The following is an 18,727-nucleotide window of genomic DNA, read 5'->3' on the forward strand; positions in this document are numbered from 1 at the left end:
AGAACAAAAAGGTAACTACCATTATGCTACTCTGAATTTGTGCAATTAATTCATAGCTGGAGACAGGATACAGGGCTAGACCTCTAGTCTGATGCAGTAGAACCATTCTCAACTAACCTTGACTGCAAGCTCAGATGTCCGAAGTAGTTTAAATTTAGACTGAGGACCCCCATTCCCAGGCTCTGCTGAGTGTTCTCCACTAACACAGGCACCAGCACAAGGACTGTGAAGACACAAGTGTGTGGGGGAACACAACTGCTAAATACTCAAAGGTGGTTTGGCTTTGGGAATGCGAAACTAGTCTAAAAAGGATACAGCCTTTTCCCTACAACCCCCCTCTGCTGAATGGTACTAAAAAGCCAGCTGGGACAGCATCTTGCCACTGAATGAGCAGCCAAGTTCTGGGGTCTGTATTGTCCCAGGGTTGCAAACCTCTTGCACATTAAAGCAATGTCTCTTCATGTATGTGACGATTTCGTTTTCACAAAATTAAAGACATTGGATATTAGTTCACATAAACAATCTTTCAACTACAAGAATTAGCTTAGTAGCTCAAGCAGTCAAAGAACTGTCCTTCTAGGGTTAGGAGAGTCTCATATTTTCAGTCCTGCTAGTAGTAAACAAGAGCACATAAGTACTGCCACAATATTGGGTTTAAGCTTTTAATGACTGCAAAATATTCAGAACAAAATTACGCTGCTGTTTATATGCAGCCAAGATTAAATCTCCTTTTAATAATCAGTATAACCATTGTCCTTGATTTGTATCTTAATAGTAAAGGTACTAAATATATGTATCCATCCATGTCATAAAGGACATCGTTCTTAAAAAAAACCCCCATGTTTAGAGTTATTAATTCAATTTTTATTTGTATTGAAATAGCTATGAAATACATTTCTTCAAACCTCAGGAACAATTTGTAATTCTTGCCATTTTTTTGTTGAAAGTCAGAGATGTCAGATTTTGCTCACCAAAATGCAAAGCTTTTGTCTTCCCTCTAAGAAATACACGTGGCAGTAGGATTTGTCAAAACTATTATTTCTCTATCTTCCCTTGCAGCATCACGAATGTATCCCAAGAACTGTACGTTTAATCCACTTCAGATTCTGCAGGAGAACTCTCCATCGTGTCCTAATAGCTATGCCAACTGGCTTGTCATACTTCTGTTGGTCATCTTCCTACTAGTCACAAATGTTCTCCTTATGAATCTCCTGATTGCTATGTTCAGGTAAGAGTGATTTCAGTAAGTGTCAAGACAGAGACGGCAAAGGTTTAACTGAACGCCCATATTTACTACATTGCTGTTGGCCCTTCACTTTGGAATGCACTAGCAATTTAACTAATGAATTTTATTCAGGGTCCTATAGGTAGGCTTCTGTGATCACAAAGTTCTTAAGTTCTCATTATCCTTACTGTAGCCACATTAAAGACAAGAGGAAAAGAAGCCTATTTTACTGCTAAAAATTCAATTAAACCTTCGTAGAAGGGTCTGGATCCCTGGCTGTGCTGCGGCACGAGTCTGCAATGCAAAGCAGCTGTAAACTTGGCAGACTTGACCGTGAATGATCTGCACACAGCAGAAGTGCTTGATGTCAGCACGGCTAATAACGATTCATTTGGGTGAGGAACTGATGTGGCACGTTTGTTGACCTTGCCTGAATGAAAAAAATCCACAAGCCTAATGTATTTTAAAATATTTGTAAGACTGCAACTGCGATTATTTTAATATCCAAGTATTTGCACAAACTTTAGATTAAATTAACGCTACTTGCTGAGCTTGCTGTTCTTTTTTTAAAGTAAACGTAGGACTAAGTTTTGTAGTAACAAGCTTTAGCTTGTTGCAGTAAAAATAGTTACATACTGTTTTTTCTCCCCTCCCCAATTACAGTTACACTTTTCAAGTTGTTCAGGGCAATACAGACATCTTCTGGAAAATGCAGCGCTACAACCTGATTGTTGAATATCATGGCCGGCCGGCCTTGGCACCACCATTTATCATTATTAACCACCTCACTCTGGTTCTCAGAAGAATCTTCAACAAAATGGAACATAAAAAAGAACATCTGGGTGAGTTGTTAACAAAAATCTAGCAACTGAAGACCCTGATGCTCTCCTAGGACATGCCGAACAGAAGAGCAATTAAGATTGCCTTAAGCCAAGAGTCACAGTTTATTTTTAACAGAGTGCCAGGAGAGTACAAATGAAAAATTAGGCTTATAATGTGTACTATAAACGATTTCCCACAATGCATTTATTTATGCACCACAGTTATTGCAACAAAGGTGTTGATATAAAATGGGTTAAAGGGATTTGATTTCTGCAGAGATAACAATGGATAGGTTTCATGAATAGTTATTTCATTTATTCCCAAATTTTAATAATTATTAAGTACAAAGAACTCTAAAAACATACACAAAGTCTAAAAATCTGCTAGGATCAGTGGAATTTCCCAATACACAGACGTAGGGAGAGAGAGCATACACACTTAGAAAAATGGTGATCCCTTAGAAGTTATAATTGAAAAGGCTGATTAAGTTCAGATAATTACAGAAGGCATTTGGGGGCTTTCTATAGTAATGGCAGACTTGGCCCATCTAGTTTGTGTCTGATAATAAGCCTGTCAGCCTGCGCAGGCTGATAATGGGCTTTGGAGCAGAACTGTTGCCAGAGCAGACCAATTCCAAGCCCTTTGACTAAGCTCCCTTTCAGACACGCTCCTTGTGGCTATCAAAGTGCACTGCTGTGGGTTCTTTAAAAAAACCTAAGAATAAAAATTCTTCTTTTCCTCCAAGAAAGCAAGTACCGACTGCTGAGGTTATAGATTCAGTAGTGGCTGGAGCACGCAGCAAGTGTGCCCTCATCCATCTTCAGGAAGACATAAAACTAGTAGTTACATTCAAGATCTGTGAAATTGATGTCTGTTGTTGGCTTGGGCCCTTGACAACAACAGCAGGCCTTATGCTTAGAAGTGGAGGGATTTATTCACATCTTGTCCTTCCTATTTATAATTGTTCCAATAAAGAAGCTTAGATGATAAAGCACATCTGAACATAAATCTCTGCTCATTAAATGCTTTGGCGCTGAAGTATGCCAGAAGTCCAGTAAGGTTGTAAGTGAGTTTAAATGGAACCACAGAAATCGGTCCATGCTGTTCTTTAGAAAATTCAGGAGTCACATCCGACTGCAAAAACCTCTATTGCCTTCCACCACAAGAAAAAAAAAGTAGGAAATACTTACTTTACATTGCATTTTCACAACATGACAGTCCTACAGAGGCAAAGGGCCTGCATTTTTCTTTAGCACAGCAGCCTTCCATTACTAGTGTAAGAGAAAAGGAAGTAAAATATAATTCTTAATTTTTTTTTCCCTGTAGAAAGAGATCTTCCAGTTGGCTTAGATCAAAAAATCATAACGTGGGAGCTGGTGCAAAAAGAAAATTATCTTGTAAACCTTGAACAAGAAAGGAAAGAAAGCAACGAAGAACGGCTGAAGGCCACATCTAATAAGTATGTTATTCTGACCCACAATAAGTGTACCTTGCAAGTCTTCAGCTTTGAAGGAGATAAAACTTTCAGGTGCTTGTAAAACTTCTCATATGCAGAGTCCAACTAGAGTGCCTATTAGGAAATATGCAGTCTGTGACAAAATGTGAGAAGCCAGCACCACTACAATATTGGAAGAGGTTTTGGCACTCAAAGTATGCACAATCACAGACCTGCAGGCACCAGCCGAACCTGCAGCCAAGCTCAATGAAAATCATAGTTGTGAAGAAACGGTGGAAGAACAGAAGAGTTCCTTCGCTCTACTGCAGTGCACGTACTTCCATTCCTTGTAGGAATAAGTCACAGGCTTCTGAATGGAAGTTTAAGACATCTTGAATTACCCCCAGCCCACAGACGCAGAAAACCAACTATTTACAGCTTTATGGCACAACACTACAGTTTGCCACAAGAAATTAATGATATTTGCTCTAAATTTAATTAAGAGTCTCCATTTAAACAGTTCTCAAAATATCTCCCTGCTAGGAATATCACTTAAATCGCTTTAGTAGTCTAAAGAAAGTAGTCCTAAATTATTATTATGCAGAGGTTTACTCCTTTAAGAGAGACACAAAGTAGTTATATGCAGGGAAAACAGACACATGGGGGGCAACACTGGAAGCCAGACAGCGAGGCACTCCTTAAAGAAGCTTTTAACACCTGTTTCAGCTGTTTCCTGTTATGATGAAACCGACTTCAAACCGGCACAGCGCCTGCGGAAGTGACCATAGTAAAAAAGTTCCAGGGAGATGTTCTTGTGCTGTCTGTTTTCCTCCGGTGCTGCTTTCAAAACAAACCTGTCTCTGTCTAATGCATGGAAGAGCTGGAGAAGCCGGAGACAGGCACGGTGTACTTGAGCGTGTTCTTGGAAAACACTCTTCTCCCTCTAATCTACATAAACTCTTTAATTCATCATAATGTGAATTACTATGTTGGTTTAAACTTTATTCTCATAAGCAGATCACTGACAAACCTAAGGAATGAGAGCTCAATTGTTGAGATGAACCGATAAATATCTGCCTAATTGCTTCCAGACAAAGGGCACAATTATATTCGTTCGTGCGTTGTAGATGTAGTTACCGCTTGGAGCAGAAATGTAAGACCCAGTCGGGCTTCACAGTATTTCGGGTTTAGCAGAGTCGGAAAGAGACTGGGAAAGGTTCCGATGAACACCGCGAAACCTCTGGCTTTCTGCCTTTGCTGCCAGGGGGTAGCAGCGCGCATCTGAAATTCTGTGAAACCCGCCGAAAGTGATGCTTTGAACTTTGCACTGCACCAATCCCCAAACACATTAGACCCACCCAGCAGCAGCTTTTTCACCCAAATGGAATGTAACCTGTTAGAGGGAAATTTTGAAACAGTAGTTAGGACAAAGCAGAGAGGGATTTGAGAAGCTTGTGGGGAGGAATAAGAAGAGGTGAAGGACACAAAAAGCATGTGGACAGTTTGGAGGCACTATATGGAAGATCTCTACATAGTCCCTTTGGGCTGCGTGGAAAAAGGGATTTGAATGTCAAGACAGTTTCTGAAAATGAAACCTCATATAAATTGTAAGTGGCTCACCTCCCCCGTGTTGATGCAAAATCTTGTGGCCTCAGTTCTCGCACCAGGATCGGTTCACACCTGGTACAGGTGGGACACGAGTGGCCGGAGGCACAGAGCCGGACCTCCGGCCCCTTCCTGCCCTCCTTGATTCCCACAGCAGCTGGGCCAAGCAGTCCTCACCAGGAGCTGGACAGCCGCTGTAATCTGTCTGAGCTGGAGTCCCTGGGCAGCAGGTGCCTGAGCGTTCCCAAAATGCCGCTTTGCTCGCTAAAAACTCGCAGAAACACCTCAAAAGGACAAAATGTGTAGGGGGCTCTGGGATGCTGCAGCAGCACAGAACTGCCAGCAAGGGTTTGTACTGGTTCCAGTAAGTCACATGGGGTCCACGCTTTAGGATTTCTTCTGAGGCCTTGCCTTCTCCCTCAGCATGTCTGCTTTGTCTCCACAGAGTGGACAGTTTGTCTAAATATTTCAGTGGATTGAAAGAACAAGAAAAGCGGTTTAAAGTTCTGGAAGTGCAGGTAGGTAGTAGTTTTATAGGTGCTCATATCAGCTGTAGGATTTCACCATGTTTCTCTCATTTAATGGTGGGTTGGCAGACCCTGATTAGGGCTAAAGGGAAGGAGAAATGGATCAGTATTATGGTTTCACTTCCCTTGGTTTTCTCTCTGGTGAGATATAGATAGATAGATAGATAGATAGATAGATAGATAGATAGATAGATAGATATAAATATATATATATATGTCAAGAAACATTTCTGGCCCCGGTAGAAAGGGGCATACAGCATTTCTTGCTTTCTGCTAGTCTGCTTGAGAAGTGCTCGTTCTCTTCATGAAGGATGCGTCTGGAATGAAATGCTTCTTCATCTTCCCCCCTCCATCCTCTCCTTCTCCCAACATTTTCTTTATTTAAAGCTGCCCACTTGGAAAATACCCATATTCTGTCTGATCTGACCGAGACTAATCTTCTTGGATATCAGGTTTTCTAATTTTCTTAGATACCAGATACCAGTGTCTCAAAGGGAAGTGTCTAACATACAAATGTGAAACACATAATAGAAGAAAACCCTGTCCTGAGCTTTTGATGACAAACCCCTGAAATATAAACACTTTTTTAAAAGTCTGAAAATGCTCGGCATTACCATGTGCCACACAGCACAACTGTTACTGTTTTCTTTGTCCCTAGAACCCTCCAGTGTAATTTTGGCCTCACTGAAAGTTTCTTATCTTAACACTTCCATTGCAGTTTCCCTCCCCTTTCTTATCCATTTTATGGTTTCCTGAAAAAAATCATGCTATTCAGTGAACAATGTTGACACCAAACACAAATCCCACAGGAACACACCGGAAATGCTTTGATAAGTTTCTGCCAGCTTGAGATAACGCAATATACTCACAAAAAAAGGGAAGGTATTTAGTGCAAATCTTCTTCCAAGGCAGTTCAACTGTTTTTTTAAAAAAAAAAAAAAAAAAAAAAAAAAAAAGAATATGTGGTATCTATGATGCTGCTTTAGTCTGCTGCCTCAATTATCTTTCTTGCAAATTTAAGAACGGATGGAACACTAAAATTGCTGATGTAGAAATCCCTACCTATTTTGTAGATTTGCTACTGTACAGCTGTTATCTCCTCGATGGCTGAGGCTTTAACCAAAACCAACCTCCTGTGCAACCACCCAGCTCCAAACTACACAAGTAAGTATTGAAAACAATCATGGAAAAGCTAATTAATACAGCTGAACAGTTAAAAAAAATGCAAGGGGTGAGGGGGAGAGTGGAGAATCACCACAGCAGGAGGTAGCTGGCGATAACGTCAATATAAGCAAGGAGTGCTTCAGAGTGAAAAAATTACCTTTTTGCACAATATATGTAAAAGCTTTGGGGAAAGGACTGGTGCTTAGTGTGGGTCAGAATGAGCCCACCTGACCTTCAGCGTGTAAATAAGGATCCATCGGCCACAGGGTTTCTTGAGAGAATCATCTTGGGGGTTTCTGGAGTTGACGAGCGAGACTACCAAAGTATTAGCAAAACATTTAATATGGATAACAGTGATCATTAAAAATAAAACGGAGCAAGACTCCTACTTGGTTTTAATTAACACAGCTCGTTTGCCTTCAGAGCTGCAACTGCTTCTGTCAGCTAAGGATCTTGCCCTGTAACCCGGGGCTCCCCTGTCCAGAGTTTAGAACATTAGAGACAAGAACAGGCCATTCCTCAGGCACTGCAGGATATCCAGCACAGTAAAGATTCCGGATATTCTTCTCAACAATCTGTTTCAACATCTACCCATCTATTGCGCCAAAAGCCCTCCAGACGCCCGGAGCTGAACACACACACACTGCCTGGGGAAAAGCAGGAGCTGGACACTCAGCCAAGCTGTGGCATGGCAAGACCTCAAGTCACTCAGACTCAAACTAACCTCAAACTTGACTTAATTCTGTTAGAAGCATATAAAGCACATTTTTTCAACATTTTAAAGTTTCTTAAGCAATTACTATCGTGTGCCCCTTGCCCTAAGGCTTCGATAAATAATCATGTGCCTTTTGCAGCCCCATTAGGTGTGACGAATGCCAGCACAGAAGTGCCTTTGCCAGAAAGGAGCGACAGAGAAGAGCGCGCAGAGGAGTCTGAGGCTGACATCACATACATTGATAATTAAATGTTATTCTAATTTCTTCTGATTAGACCTGTCGTCCTGCTGTAGAAGTAAAACCCTCAGCTCACAGAGGCCCGGCCCAGCTCTCGCAGGCCTCACACCCAGCACTGCCAATGTCCGACGCTCCTGAGGGTTTCTTGGGCTTCCCTCCTGCTCCTGCACCCTTGGCCCTTTCTCTGAAACTCCATTCCACAAATCACACTAAAAACTTTCTCCTCCAGGATAATTTTACCACCTTATTTGCTAAATACGATCCACCCTCCACACCCCGACACCCCCAACCCGCTGTCACCCCTGTCGAGTCCCACACGTGGCTGCACAAGGGACAGTCCCTTTGGAGGGGCCATCGCTTACCCACCGCAGCCGGCTGCCCCCTTGGCCGGGCAAGCACGCGCCTGCTTCCCAGCTGCTGGGAAAGGAAAACCAGGAAGTTCCCAGAGGAAAGGGCTCGGGCTGCGGGGCTGCCCTAACCCTGACAGCTGTGGGATTCTTGCAGCCCCCCCGACTGCACTCACCACTCCTTTGCTGGCGCTCCCTCTCCAGGGCTCAGACACCCACTGGCACCCAGGCGCGCTTCTGGTTTCACTTTACTTTTCTCTCCCAAAGGCCAGGGGGGAAAGAAATCACTTAAAGAGACTTTAGAGCAAGAACGTTTGGCAAGAAATTCCCTAGGAATTTCGACTGACTGTCACTTGTTACCAGAAGCAGAAAAAAAATAAAACCTCAGCTCTGATAAAAAACCCTTCCAAAGTGAGTCTCTTACTAGTAGATATTAATTTTGTTATGATGCCTTCATAAATGAGGCATTTGTCCAGTTTATTCAGCTGTGCCCCAGGCCTGCAGCCCCATTGCCAGGGCAGGAGCACCCTTCACCCCCGGCCGGCAGCAGTTGTAAAACCTCCCAGTTTGTACCCAGCCACACTTTTTGTTCGGCTGTAACACACACCCTACAAGCGGCACGCCCTGCTCTCCGCACCAGCCTCTACTCCAAAACAGCTACTATTTTAACTGCAATCAACACGTTAATTATCTGCAGGAAACCTAAATCTATCCGTTTGAAATTGTTGTGTCCCACTCACAGGCACTGGAACGACTGCAGCATTTAGCAGGGAGCTGGTGAATCAACGTGCATCAAACTGTACACCCCTAACAAAACACACTCCGCTTTGAAAATCCAAGGGTGAACATGGAGAGCCGGAGCAGCGTTACTCGTTTCACACCGTTCTCTCCTTGTGCTGCCAAATGATGCGTCTGTTTGCACAGGAATGCCCCAAGGGTTGGGCCCCACCAGCCAGTTACCGGGAGATGCCGACCCCCCTCCAGGGGAAGCCACCGCCCTCGGAGCGGCAGAGGTCACCAACTGAAGCAGCAACATTCCACTACACTGTTATAAATACTCTGTCGGGGCTGGTTAATTTGGAACACTGGCAAAAAAACGTCAGTCCAAACTGACCTGCACTAATTTGAATTTCAAATCATATAACCTTTCAAAGAATTGAATTTTCCAACCTTATTTCTAAAATTTATTAATGTTCTGTGTGAAAACCTATTATATTTGACATTCATTACAATGTGATGCATCCCATGAGGTGATTTTATATATATATATATTTAAATGATCTAACATCTTAAACACACCAGGTTTAGATTCTAAAATGTAAGACTCAAGGGAGAAGTTACCCAATGGTAAGCTCAGAGTAGCTTTCCACAAGACCTTCAAGACAATTCTCAAATCAAATCAACTGATTGTTTGTTAAAACTCCCACAGCTGCATTCATCACACGGCTCAGATGAAGAAATCAAGCTACAACTGCAAGTTTATTGAATCCCAAAGTACAAAAAGTACCCAGCGGCAGCATAAGCCCCGCACTCCCAGCACACCCGCACGCAGCCAGCACGGGAGCAGCACTGCCGGCACACATACGGGTGTGCAGGCCAAGAATCGCCCGCCTGAGGCAGAGCTGCTGCCCAACTTCACAGCAGAAGCTGTTGCAAGTTCTGACCAACACCCAACATGGTGAGATGCCACTGAAGCCACCCTGAGCGTGTCCCCACCAGGATGCATCCACAGTTGTACCCCTCCGCAGGAAGGGGTTTAAAATCCTTATTGTGTGATGCTAAATAAGGTAAATATTAATCCAACGTTTAAAAATAATACTGGGTTTGCCCATTCCTACTTGGGCCCTCCAGATCACAGCTGGGCGCTGTTGTTCTTGCACCCTCGATGGTAAGAGAGAGTGATGTACTAAAAAGCAAAGGTTTTCCTGCCCGGGACGGGGCCAGAAGAAGTCACATCTAGTGGCAGACTAGGCTTTATTTTCATTGCTTAAAAAATCTCTACTTAATGAGCTCGTCACCTTTGTTCAAAGGCTCTACAGGATTTGGGAACAGCTCTAGACACCGGGGTTAACAGGATGCCTTGCAGCCTTTTAGCTTTCACTTCTTCCTTGGCCACTTCAGCAGCACAGCAAGCCCCAGGCAGCCGCTGCAGCAAACAAAGCACACCTCGTGCTCTCCTGCGAGGATGCAGCTATCCCGTGCTCAGATGTCTCCCAAAGAAGCCTGGAGTGTGTTTTATCCAACAATGGAAGGTGTTCTTGGCGGCTACGATGCAAACCATGAGACAAAAAGCTATCACAGGGTTTCCAGACCAGAAAAAAATTCAGAGGAAAAAACCAAAATACATCCAAAGGCAATACAAGTCCTTGGATGTCTCCAATGTGCTACATCCTTCAGGACTCCTCCTCCTCCCCTTCACCGTCTACTTTAGGCCGGAAATTTTTCCTATTCTTCTTCTTACTGCAATGGAATCCAACCGTTTCCACCGATGGCTCTTCATCTGCACCACCAAACCTTGCACCTTCTGTACTGAGGTCCCCTGGCATCACACACTCCTCCTCCTCTGTCACCTTTCCACTCCCACCACCCAGGTGCCCCAGCTCTATCTTGTCCTCCCTCAAGTCATCAGTCTTCTTCAGACATTTTCCTTGCAGATCTGTTTTCATGTGTTTTCTAGGATCCTCCCCTGCGGATGTTTTCTTTTCCAGTCCATCAACGCCCCTTTTTGCTGGTTTGGTGAAGACAATCCTCCCAGCCCCACAGCTGGAAGGGTCCTGGTTGAAGTACGGGGTATAGCCATCTTGTTTCTCCCCTCTTTTCTTCAAATCCTCTAGAAATTCCATGGCCACGGCCTGGTTAGCCTGGTCACTAGACTCTGAAACACCATCCAGGCTGTATTTGGTCCAGCGCTCTGGGTGTGCCACGTAGTCAGGCACGGCAGGAGAGGCTCTGGGAGCCTGCACAGCTTTGGCCTGCTTTCCCAGGCTTTGTGGAACCACGTTACCTGAGGCTGTGCTGGGAGGCAAGGGACGCTTAAACCTCCCATCAACAATGTTATCTTCAGGCATCGAGGGCACAGACAACTTGGCTGCCTCTTCCAGACAATCAAAAATGCTCTGGCTACGGAGAGAGAACGTAGAACTCATGCCCCTCAGATGGAAGGGCTGGACAGGAGATCTGCGACTGCTGTGCAGAGAGTCGGGAGTCTCCCTGGATCTGTAATCCCCATCATCTACAGATGGCTCCTCAGGTGATATCGTATCAACTTCCGCTTCATCCGCTAACCCCAAATCATCGGAATCTGAATCGCTGAGCGACGCTGTGTCTGAGGGCAGAGTGCCTTCATAGTCCGTGGCACCACCAGCCACCAACCCCCGAAAGGGCTCGCCTGCATCCTGATCTGCCATCGTCAAGCTGTCACTTCGCTGGGGCCTTTGGTGCAGGCCCAGGGGCAGCTGCAAATACGGTTTGCCAAATGCCCAGTGAGTTCAGTGCCTAGAATACAAAGGAGCATAAAAATTCAACTGTAAAATAAGGACCAAGTATGAGGCTATGCCAGCAAAATAATTACTACTGCAATATAACAGGCAGCTGTACTTCAGGGATTCCTGAGCGATTTAGCTTCAAACAAAAACATGATTTAAAAAACAAATGCACATTAACATTAAAGACTTACACAAGACTCAATACAAGAATATGAGGTAATTAAAAACTGCGCCACATACCAAATTTCATTAAGGTTACAGCAGGTCCAACTACTAAAAGATGGGCACAAAGTTTCTGAGCAAATCTGAACACCCCATAACTGTCTTACACATCTTCCAAGAGGCAGCAACAACCTCCCCAAATGACACCTCTCGTTTATGCTGTATAAATCCACAAAAGCACATCCTAATCTCTTGCACTTTCTTTTGGCCATTGCGATCCTTTACTGTGTGAGCCACTGTACCTCCTGTTGCAATAATCATCATGTTCTACCCGTTACAAAGGACGCTATGACTGAGATCAGCAGCAGAGAAGCCACAAAAATATCGGGGCTACAGTTTCAGGATTCCTTTAAAGTGACACAATTTAAAGCTCCACTCCTCCCTTGGGTTTAAGCTCTCACGTCACTACTAGATTCCTAGAATAATAAGACAATCCAGCTCAAGAAATCAATCCCACCAGATTAAAAAGACTAATCACACGTGCCATGCTTGTGCATAGAAACAAGAGGAGGATGCAACGAATGGTCTGTGCAAGCCAGCCCTTCAGTTAGTAAAAAGGCAGCACGATTTGAGGCCTGGCTTCCAGCAGCAGCTGCAATACCTGACTTGCTCTGTCACCTGCTCAAAGGAACCTTGCAGAAACAAGGCGGCTGGCAATCACACTTGCTAGGCAATCAAAACAAGTCTTGGCAAACACGCACTGCAGTTCAACTCACCAGAACATGAATTACAGAAACAGTTCTAATGTATTCTTAGAATAAGCTCAACTATCTAATTATAGGTTCTTCTGAAACGATGCAGTAAACAGACATGGAAAGTCTGTTAGTCACTCACTTTCTCCTGAGACTGAGTCAGCTCTCCCTCCTGAGGGTCAGTTAAAGCCACCAAAGATCTCTGCACTTCCACCCTAGAAAACAAACATTTCCATCATGATACTGGAAATGCAGTTTTAAAGTGAGTTTTAAAAATAATTCCTTCCCCCTGAATCATCCAAAGCTGCAGAACAGTTCTAAATCTGACGCAGACTCATGCTGATCTACAAGCCTGCAGATACTGCTGGATTTCTGGCAAAAGAACAAGACGCAGCCCAGTAAGGCACGCACTACCTTGTTTACTCAGACTCCACATTCACACCGCCAACCCTATTCCGCAGAACAGAAGAGAGGTTTAAAAACATCGAAACTGTAACTTGCATGTGCAGTAAACCATTACCAAATGAACAGTATTAAATGCAGCTAAGAAAATATAAAAATAATAGTTATGCACTGCAAACACTAAGTGCTCCTAATTACCAAGGCCCTATATAGATACCACAGAGTTGTTTTCAAAGAAAGGTCATATTCACAGTTAGGAGACAGATCTTCACAAGGCACTAAAATGTAAAGGAAACATCTGAGGAATTCAACAGAGGGCTGTACTCCATGTAAACTGTCTTTGACAGGTGTCTGCTGACTGCTTCTGAAAACTGCCCCCAGTGTAACCCCTAAATGGGAAATCATCATCTGAAAACCACACATTCTTCTTAGTTTTGTAACACGTAAAAAGTAATGACTGCAACCCAAAAGATACACTGAAGCACATAACTGACTAAAAGCTTTCAGATGGCCCCGTAAGCTTGCATCACGGGCTGTGAACCAGGGTACCTCATCTGAGGGCTGTAACACAGAAAGGAAACATTTTGCTCCTAAGGAAGAGGTATTTTAGCCTTGACAGCATTAGCAGCCAAACACAGTGCCGTTACAGCGCCCCAGACTCACAAGTGCGTTCGGGTGACGTGCTCGCAGCACAGCTCAGACAGGATGGCGTCTCTCTGGATGGGCAGGTCCCCATTGGACTTTTCCATCCTGGTCTTACTCAAATACACTCTGCGCGTCTTCGTGCGGCCTGTGAGGAAAACAGAGGCCCCAGTCATGCCGGCCCAAGCCCACGAGCAACTCGCCACAGACAGCCCTACAGCAAGGCCTGCCAACACCGGCGCGGTGCCTGGGGACGCCTCAGGCCGGCCAGCGCCAGGGAGGGCCGCAGCCCCGGGGCACGGGCTCGCAGCGCCGGCGGGCTCCCGCCCCGGGGAGGGGGAAGCCACGGAGCCCACGGCCTCGCCCAACGTCCCGGCCGCCTTGCATGGCCGCCCGGGGCCCAGCTCCCTTCCCCGGGCCGGGACCCCGCCGGATACATCCCCCCGCAGGCCTCTGCGCCCCCGGGGGCTGCCACCCTCCGCTGGCCCCACACCTTCCTCCTCGACACGGGGGCGCCTGGGGCCACCCCACCGCCGCTCCCGCTCGGCGCCGCCCCGGGAGGCCGCCAACCTGCCGCCGTCCCAGAGCCCACAGCGCGAACCGGCGGGGACGCGGCAGGGAAGCGGCCCGTACCCCGGGACGGCGCGGGCCCAGCGCCTGCTCGCAGCGGCCGCCCGCGCTTCCCGCCGCGGGGCACGCCGGGACACCGAGTCCCAGCCGGCCGCTCCCAGCAGGCAAAACGGCGCGGAAAGGGCGGGAAGCGCGGGGTGTCCGCCCCGCCCCGCCTCTCCCCTCACGGCCCGCCCCGCCCCGCCCCGCCCCGCCCCGCCCCTCACGGCCCGCCCCGCCCCAGCCGGCCCCTCTCCTCCAGCCCGCAGCTGCCGCCGCCGCCGCCGCTCCCCCCGGCAGGGGACGTGCTGCGAGCCGGGGCGTGCGGGAGCCCTGCTGGCCCGGGCTGTCCCTGCGCCCCGCGCCCCGCGGCGGCCGCCATTTTGCAGCCTGTGAGGGGCCGGGGAGGCGCCGGCGCGGCCGCCTGTGCGGGCCGGGTCGGGGCTCGCAGCCCGCGGAGCGTGCGGGGCCGGGGGCGGCAGCGCCGCCCCGCCGCGGTGCCTGAGGCCGGCGGGCAGCGCCTCGGGCTGCCCCGTGCCGTGGGGGGCCGGCACGGCGCTGCCGCCTTGAGCAGCCCGGAAAAACCACGTCAGGCAGAGCTTTATTTTCTCATCAGAAAAGCAGGGGTTGGCCCCAGTGAAAGCCTCGCAGGAAGTGTCTGGGGGTTTTTTTTGCTTTTTTCCTTTTTTTAATGTATCTATTTTCCAACCACAAAACCCCAAGTCGCTTGGGGCACAAAACCACTACCCATCAAAAAAAAAAAAAAAAAAAAGGTTCCATCTTCTGTCCCAGAAGAAGATTTTTTTGCGTGTGCATTGAGAAGTAGAACTCTGAAAATGTTTTATTGGTGTTGGCCAAAGACGCCCGATTCCCCCCACCCCACCCCTTCCTTCAGCAAAATGTTTAAATTTTCGGTGGAAATACAGTTCCCCAGTGGCTTCGATATTTAACTTGTTTACCTTATGTTAAGGAAAAAAGGTTGGCTGTGCTGGTGGCTGTGCCAGCGTGTGGCCCTGCCGGGCCCGGCTCCACGGTTCCCTGGCTCCAGCGCTTTCTGCCTTGCCTAGCCCTGGGGCTTCATCCTTAAATTAAATTAACGCCTGCAAATGCACTGAGCCTCTAAAGGTTGTGCCTGTACCTCTTCTGAGGGATTTGCTGTAGGCCTGGAGTATGAGCAAAGCTCATCTACGCCACCCTGTTGCAACAAAAGAAGAAATTACCGTGTAGCCCTGCTTCATCTGGTTTTAGCGGCTCTTTATTTTACACCCCACAGCATCCTGCCCCTGCTGCGCTGCAGGCTGCTTTGCCGGTGGGTGTGCTAGAGGTAGGGCTGCAGCCAAGGAGACTTCACCCGTTCAAGCAGGGCCTCACTGTGAGTCACTCGTAATATAAACTGCAGCCACTTCATTTGCATTGCCAGTTTTTAAACACATCCTTTTGCCTGCTGGAGTGTTACTAACTACAGTAATTTATGAGACAAGGGCTGTGTTCGGCATACATTTGATAGCAATGATGAGGTTAGCGCAAAGTGTCTTCAGTCTAGCTGGAGTCATGCTGTACTTTTGAAACAAAAGCTCTAGAGGTGTTTCCCTATTTGGTGATCCTTGGTTTTTTAATGTATACACATATGGTAGGACAGACACAGGCATTCAAATGGGTTCCCAGCTGGAGGGAGGAAGAAAAGAAAGCACAAGTCTGCTGGTAGGCGAGCAGGAAGAGAGGAGGAGGGTAGTAAACAGGCAAAGGGAGCCAGGAGTAAACCACAGGTGAAGTTACCAGTGCTGTGCAACTTGGGGACACACCACGAGCAAGCCCCTGAGGGTAGTAAGGAGCAGGCAAGAAAAGGCTGTGGACTAAGCGGAGGCATGTCCCGTTTTTGTAAGGCTGGAGACAAGCAGGGTACACCATGGACCGGTGCGAACAACGGCTCTGTTTTGTTGTGAACCCTGGTTCAGTTGCTAGATGAGGGGCTCAGAGGGGCAGAGGGCAACGCCACCTCTGCTACCTCCATCACCTGCAGATGTGTGTGCCTTCAGGGACAAGCCCCATTCCTCCACCCCCAGAGGCTACAAGTTCTCGGGTTTTGCCTGGAGGCCATGTACATTGACGCCCAAGGTCACCTTCAGAAGCTGACTGCACCCTTTTCCTCCTTCCTGCCTTTTTGCAGAAGCTTCAGTACTGCACGCTGCGGAGAACTGGGGGTGAGCTGCTTTGTCCCTGGTGGCTGAGGACAAGACAAGTTTGCAGCGGTGGATACGCTGGCGTGTTGGGATTTTCGCTATTGCTTGGCGACAGCTGAAATGAAAATTATGAGTCAGACTCTGAAGACGAACAGATGGTAAAGTGTTTTCCTCTCGCCAGCATGAACTAAGGTGGCTGGAAGAGGGGCGGGGGCTGGAAGGCGGATCTGAGCTGCAGCACGGGGACATCATCCAAGCGAGCGGGCCGCGTCTGGTGCGCAGGCCCCGAGGAGCCGGCTCCTTCGCCTGCAGGAAGCCAGCACATCCCCGCACGCGGGGGTGGTGTGTGCAGATTCACACCAGTCTCAGCCCCGTTACTGGGCGCCTCGTGCTCCTTTCTTACAAATAAATCTGCCGTTTGGCCCCCATCCAGTAGGTGTTTCCATTGCTCACCGGCAAGCTGCTGCTGCGCTCAGAGCCTGGGCTAGGCGCCTGGCAGGGACCACTGGCCACTCTCCTCGCGGCTATGGGAAGGTGGCAGGCGATTCCCTAGCGGCTGGCCAGATCCTGCACGCCAGACAGAGCAATCAGATACATTTTCACCATCTCCTGCACCCAGGAGCATGGAAATGTCTGGTACGGCCACATGCAGCTGATGCTTGAGCTCCACAGGGGAGGTGAGGAGGAAAGGAGTATTCTCCTGCAGGCAAAAAGCAAAAGCACACCAGTGACCTCTGCACCCTTCTCTGCTAGGAGAGGGCAGGCACACTGAGCCGGAGCAGGTACAGGCTGAAGGAAACAGTCCGAGTTTCCCTCTCCCATTTGCAGGAAAGCAAGCCTACAAATGGCCTGGCAATTCCCCGGGGGATGGATTTCCAGGATTCAGTGCTTGTCGCTCGCTGCCCCTGCTCCACACCAAGCTTCGCTTACCTGTTCTACTTCGCACTTTCATTTGGTCCTGGCTCACCCGCACGGAGGTTTGATTTACTCCTGTGCTGTTTACCCACGTTGGTGCTTTTCCCCCCTAAGGTTACATTCCCCCACATAACATTAGCTGCTGTGGAATGAGTTCTAATGCAGGTGGGCTACGAAGGTCCCCACTGACTGGATTCTTCACAGTGTCAATGTTATTGCCGGCCTGGAGAGGACCTGCGGGGAGAACCTGCAACCCCTTTTCTGTTAGAGATGCTGCATGTGTGGGAGGCCGCTGAAGTAATTTAAGAGCAAAAATTAATACTCACTGCAATTATTTGAAACTTTAGAGAGAAACAAAACCAGTGCAGGTCTCTGTTCATTTCAATTTGGCTACTGAATATTTGCACTTAAAAAAAACCCTTCTGATTCTTGCTTCTCTTTTTTTTTGTTTTTTTTTTTGTTTTTTTTTTTGTTTCCTATCATTGGCCTGATACTAACAGCAGTAGTGAAGGGCTGAAAGAGGTTATTGGAACCAGCTGAGGGCCTTGACGTTAGCACTAGGAAAAACCCCGAAAACCACAAAACCCTGAAACTCCCCAGACCTCTTATTAGAACACGACCTGTAGGAGCTTCACTAAGCAACACAACTTTGTAGCTGACACAGGGCCTCACATTTACCACCACCAACCCTTGCTGGAGGAAGTCCTAGCAGTTTACTCACAGCCAGCAGGCAGGGTCCTGTGTGCACACTGTCTCGCCTGGCCTAACACCAACACTGCTTCGGCACACAGCAAAGCTGTGCTCTAACATGAGGGAATTCCCTAGCAAAGCAGGGCCAAAACCCACCTTTTTAAAAAAAAGGAAAAAATGTGATTAAATGTTTATTAGAAATGTTATTGGCAAGCACTGGCACTTGAGCTAGGTCGTCTAAACCCAGTGGGAACTGTCAGGCGGTCCATGCTAGCATGCCTGGCTGCAAAGTTTGCATACCCTCTGATGTGTCTGCGAGTGTGAACACCTCGCGGGTTCCCGTTCTGTGGCAGGTTGAGCAGCTGGAGCCATTTTCTGTTTGCTGCAGGCCCCTGGGCTCCGAAGCGACAGTGCCAGGCCGCCTGCGCCAGACGAGCCGCCAGAGCTCAGCTGAAGCGCTCGCACGGGAACTGCGCTTCTGCACCCTCCTGCTCAGGTTCTGCCCCGTGCAGCCATCGGGCGCTCCCCGGGCTGAAACTGCGAGGGGCAGCCAGGGCTGCAGTACCCACCGCACCGGGGGCTTCCAGCCTGTGCACCCGCCGGTGGCAGATGTTCCCTCGCTGGGGGCTGGACTGCCATCGCCTCCTCTCGGCACAGCTTCCCAGCCCTGCCGTGGCCCTGCCAGTAAGTGAGGTTGCTGAAATTTACCGCCTCAGCAGCTTGCCCTGGAGCTGAAACGCCCTCCTCCTCTCCCTAGCTGGAGGGGCCATGCTGCCATGCCCAGCACGGGGCACTTCGGAGCGGGAATGTGA

General features: G+C 47.9%; 2 protein-coding genes across 5 annotated transcripts in view; one reads left to right on the plus strand and one right to left on the minus strand.

Annotated features, from left to right (window-relative positions):
• Window positions 1–7,981, plus strand: part of TRPM5 (transient receptor potential cation channel subfamily M member 5) — a 39,685-nt gene extending 31,704 nt beyond the window's left edge. Inside the window, exons 19-24 of the mRNA XM_037402784.1 lie at window positions 1,060–1,228; window positions 1,889–2,067; window positions 3,374–3,506; window positions 5,533–5,605; window positions 6,688–6,778; window positions 7,642–7,981. Coding sequence (XP_037258681.1) covers window positions 1,060–1,228; window positions 1,889–2,067; window positions 3,374–3,506; window positions 5,533–5,605; window positions 6,688–6,778; window positions 7,642–7,742 — 746 coding nt within the window. The 3' untranslated portion in view covers window positions 7,743–7,981. The remainder of the gene's footprint in view (window positions 1–1,059; window positions 1,229–1,888; window positions 2,068–3,373; window positions 3,507–5,532; window positions 5,606–6,687; window positions 6,779–7,641) is intronic.
• Window positions 7,982–9,537: 1,556 nt separating this feature from the next.
• TSSC4 (tumor suppressing subtransferable candidate 4) lies at window positions 9,538–14,281 on the minus strand. 4 transcript variants are annotated; one of them, XM_037402787.1, is made up of 4 exons: window positions 14,155–14,281; window positions 13,543–13,669; window positions 12,620–12,692; window positions 9,538–11,573 (listed from the first exon to the last, which is right to left on the minus strand). In XM_037402787.1, exon 4 carries the CDS (start codon window positions 11,483–11,485, stop codon window positions 10,472–10,474), a length of 1,014 nt encoding a protein of 337 aa, XP_037258684.1. In that variant the 5' UTR covers window positions 11,486–11,573; window positions 12,620–12,692; window positions 13,543–13,669; window positions 14,155–14,281; the 3' UTR covers window positions 9,538–10,471. The 4 variants fall into 4 exon arrangements, with proteins under 4 accessions (XP_037258684.1, XP_037258685.1, XP_037258682.1 ...); XM_037402788.1 differs by having other exon boundaries at window positions 14,092–14,247; XM_037402785.1 differs by having other exon boundaries at window positions 14,015–14,247.
• Window positions 14,282–18,727: the final 4,446 nt, after the last annotated feature.

This window comes from Falco rusticolus, chromosome 10 (assembly GCF_015220075.1).
Source record: "Falco rusticolus isolate bFalRus1 chromosome 10, bFalRus1.pri, whole genome shotgun sequence".
Classification (NCBI taxonomy): Eukaryota; Metazoa; Chordata; class Aves; order Falconiformes; family Falconidae; genus Falco; species Falco rusticolus.